Here is a 3,761-nt window from a genome sequence, read left to right on the forward strand (position 1 = left end):
TCTGTTTGGAATATGCATCGGACGTTTCGCTAGGATATTTATAGTTCTTTAGCCATTTGATTACCACTTCGACGTGGATTTGGTTTAAGTCAAGCATTCACTTTCCTAACTATTTCAGGTGATGTTACAGTTATTTTTTCGTCCGCCACCATAGCGTTTGGCGATGCTGCCTGTACTATTATAATGATTTATGGTGCGATACACAAACGATTTATTCACTTCGAGGTGTTTGAGTTTAAGATTAATAGCTAGTTGTGATTTTTTAGCCAAATATAACCCAATCACACTATTACTAGTAATTTGAATTCCTTTTCGAATTACTTTTGTTCTATAAAACTTAGACGCAAATACTTGTAGTAGCTTGAATGAACATCATGTAGTTGGCAATATCAGTTTGATATATATACCTGTAGAATATTGTAGCAATAAAAAATCTATAAAAAATATACACATGCGACGCTAACGCTTCGTCTTTTACACGAACAGTTTAGGCTATACTTGATGTCCTGTAAGAAACCAGTTGACTTTATGGAAAATGTGTTCGGTTATTTCGGCCGAAATAAATATAGGGCGAAACATAAGAACCTATTAATGTAACTAGGTGAAATCTTATATCAGAGGATACTAACAGCAAGTAATTGTATTGCATTCCTTTGTATACGAAATATTTGGTGTGCGAAATAAACATGGATCGGTTGTATCTTTGTTGTTTTGCGTTGTGTGTACTCCGTCGTATCTAATTAATTTTTATGCATTTACGACAATTAAATCAGCCTTGTGGTGTACAAAGTGCTTTAACTTGCACACTATTCAGTGTAAATTCTCTTAAATTGATACGCGGTTACCAAACCAATTATAACCACTTATAACATAAGGGTCGTATCTATCAGATCGCTTTTTCAGGATCAAGGAAGAAGATACATACTGTTTCTTTAAGCAAATAAAAGCAGGTGACCCCATGGGAAGTTACCACAGAATCTTCTTTCTATTTTATTATAAAACCGCTGATCCAAGTGAATGTAAGCAAAAGCACAAAAATTTTGTGTGGACTGTCGGTTGAATTTACAAAAACAAACATTAAAAATTGCTTGAAGTATTTTGGACATAAACAGAGCTTATTTTGATTCGCTTATTAAAATGTAAAACAAATTAGAATTGTCCATTATTTTTATGCTGTGTGAATTGCTATTATATTGGTAGCAAGTTATATGCGGCGTTTCATTATTGGGCCATAATTTTTTGTTTTTTCTTTAAATACTCAGATCATTTCAAATATTCAAATAATGTAACCGAAGAGAAAGAGTGTATATATATAAGTAACATATCATAACATTATCATTTTATATCAAAGCCTTTACAATTGGTATAAGTAAAATCAAAAATAGTTTTTTTTACAAATATTTTATATATTTATTACGCTATTATATTATATTATAATTTTTTAATTATTTAATATATGGCAAAATTTATAAATGAATTTTACGACCTACAGTTTATAAAATGATCCGCCATTTTAAGAGAAAAACGTAACCAACTATTGTAGTACCTAATTTAAACTACGCGAATTAAAATTCATTCGCTTCTTGTTCTGGACCTTTTGAATTTGTTGTTGTCGTGCATGTGTTTGTTGTTTTCAAACTCTTTTACAAGCTTCTGGCGCAAGAAGAAAAATCAAAGTCTTACGTTTACGTTTAAAATTTTTTGCTTTTATCGTTTACGCTCAGTTGTATTACAAAAGAATTATTGCAGTAATTCGCGCAATAATGTCGAAATTGATTTGATGGCCTCTCATTATTCATACGAAATTCACTTTTACAATAAACTTTTCATCAATGTGTTTTATAGGATATCAAACTGATTGATACTGCAGTTTTACTTTCTGTGTATATTGTTTTAGAATGAGTGAAAAATGTTTACTAATTATTTTGATTTTGATTACTTTGATGGATAACAAATTTTGATTAATAAAAAACAACTGAAATTTAATAGTGTCGACATAATTATTAGTTTAATGCTAGGGAAGATAAAGTATTTAATAAGTGCAGTACCACAATTTCAATAGTAAAAGCTTATTTAATTGTTTCCAAACAACTTTATTAGCATATGTTTGATTTTCTAATGATAAATTACAAAGCCATTAGTAGGGGTAGATAAAACTGTAATCAATAAACATATATACACTTACACATGTCTATATATATAAATATATATATGTATATAGTATATATGTAAGGAATTTCCTTTCAAAGCTACATAGAATAAAGGCATTCCATAGTTTGGAAATCAAAAAAAAAAAAAATTCCATGCGAGAGAGATGTCATACTCAATATGGATAGATCTTAGTATCTCAAAATATCTTATCCGAAAAACTATAAGATAAATAATTAAATTTGTTACCGGATATGTTTGGATACCGGATATTCTTTTTCAAAAAATTTTATTTCTATTTCAAAATTTTACGTTTTTAGTTTTTGTAGTATTATTATCTCACAAGAAATTCTAGCCAAATAATTTTCAGCTCATCACCCACCATTCTCCAAATTGTGAGATATTCATTGCATAAATCTTGTGCGTTTTAATTAGAAACAAAAGCAAAAAGTAGTTCCCCAAATAATTCTACTGCGTAAAAACAGTACAGCGATAAGTAACGCTGTACTCCGAATTATTGGATATAATATCTCTCTCATATGAAATCTTTTTGTTTCTCTTGATGCAAGGAGCCTCGTCTTCTTATATAATACTTTGAATCTATATACCCTTCACATATGTACACATGTGTAATAATACTGACACGACTGTTAATTAAATTCAAACTAAACAAAATATAATTATTTCGAAACTACCAGCATAATCACTTTTAAACTCTACATGTCATTTAGATATCAGAATAACTTCTGTATAACTGACTTCTCTTTGAATATATGAACTATTAAATTGTGTATTTATGCTAATTATACTTTATTTGGGTGTTCATTCGCAGTAACACTCCATAATGTGAAATAAAAAGATATGAATATTGGTTTGGTGAAAATAAGATATTAATTTAAACTTTACATATACTCCTAATAAAACTAACATTTTTATTAAGTTTAAGCTTTTATAGAAAGTATGATCATATATTTACACACTTATTTTTATAATAAAAAGTAAAAATTTAATGTATATTTTAAGTTACACATATAATTAAATATAAAAAGTACATTCTTTTAAAAATGTATGCCCTTTTACCTTACAAACTTAAAACTTAAATTACCAGGAAAAGACTATTCAGTAGTTGTAACGGTATGATAATATTGCTTCAATAAAACGTTTTATCAATTTCAAAGAAAAAATAGCCTTTCTGTGTATAATAAATTTTAATTGCAATTAAAATGTGTTAAATTTTCTCTAACAATCTACCCCTTATCTTTCTATATTCCCTTAAATAATTATAATGATCATTTTTAAATTTTCACACGTGCATAATATTTACATATCAAAGGAATAATTAAATATATATGTAATGAAGTCGTTAAATTATGGTGTCCAACTGTCTAGCTTGATGTAAGATCTTTTTCTGATGTCCAACTAATGTGATACCCATATCAGATAACTGCTGAGCCGTTAATCTAGAGATCTAAAATTAAAAACATAATTACATTAATTAAAATTATTTTAAAACTTATGTTATATATAATATATATCCATTATCATTTCATTATGTTTTTCATAACATATATATATTCCAGAAGATGTCATATTTTTTTATATATTAAGTTAAT

At 27.6% G+C, this 3,761-nt stretch overlaps 1 protein-coding gene across 1 annotated transcript in view; it reads right to left on the bottom strand.

Annotated features, from left to right (window-relative positions):
• Positions 1-3,511: 3,511 nt before the first annotated feature.
• The window catches only part of LOC119675194 (ephrin type-B receptor 1-like), a 10,910-nt gene continuing 10,660 nt past the window's right edge, over positions 3,512-3,761 (bottom strand). Inside the window, exon 9 of the mRNA XM_038086383.1 lies at positions 3,512-3,616. Within this exon, the coding sequence (XP_037942311.1) occupies positions 3,512-3,616 (105 nt within the window). The remainder of the gene's footprint in view (positions 3,617-3,761) is intronic.

This window comes from Teleopsis dalmanni, chromosome 2, assembly GCF_002237135.1.
Source record: "Teleopsis dalmanni isolate 2A chromosome 2, ASM223713v2, whole genome shotgun sequence".
NCBI classification, from domain to species: Eukaryota; Metazoa; Arthropoda; class Insecta; order Diptera; family Diopsidae; genus Teleopsis; species Teleopsis dalmanni.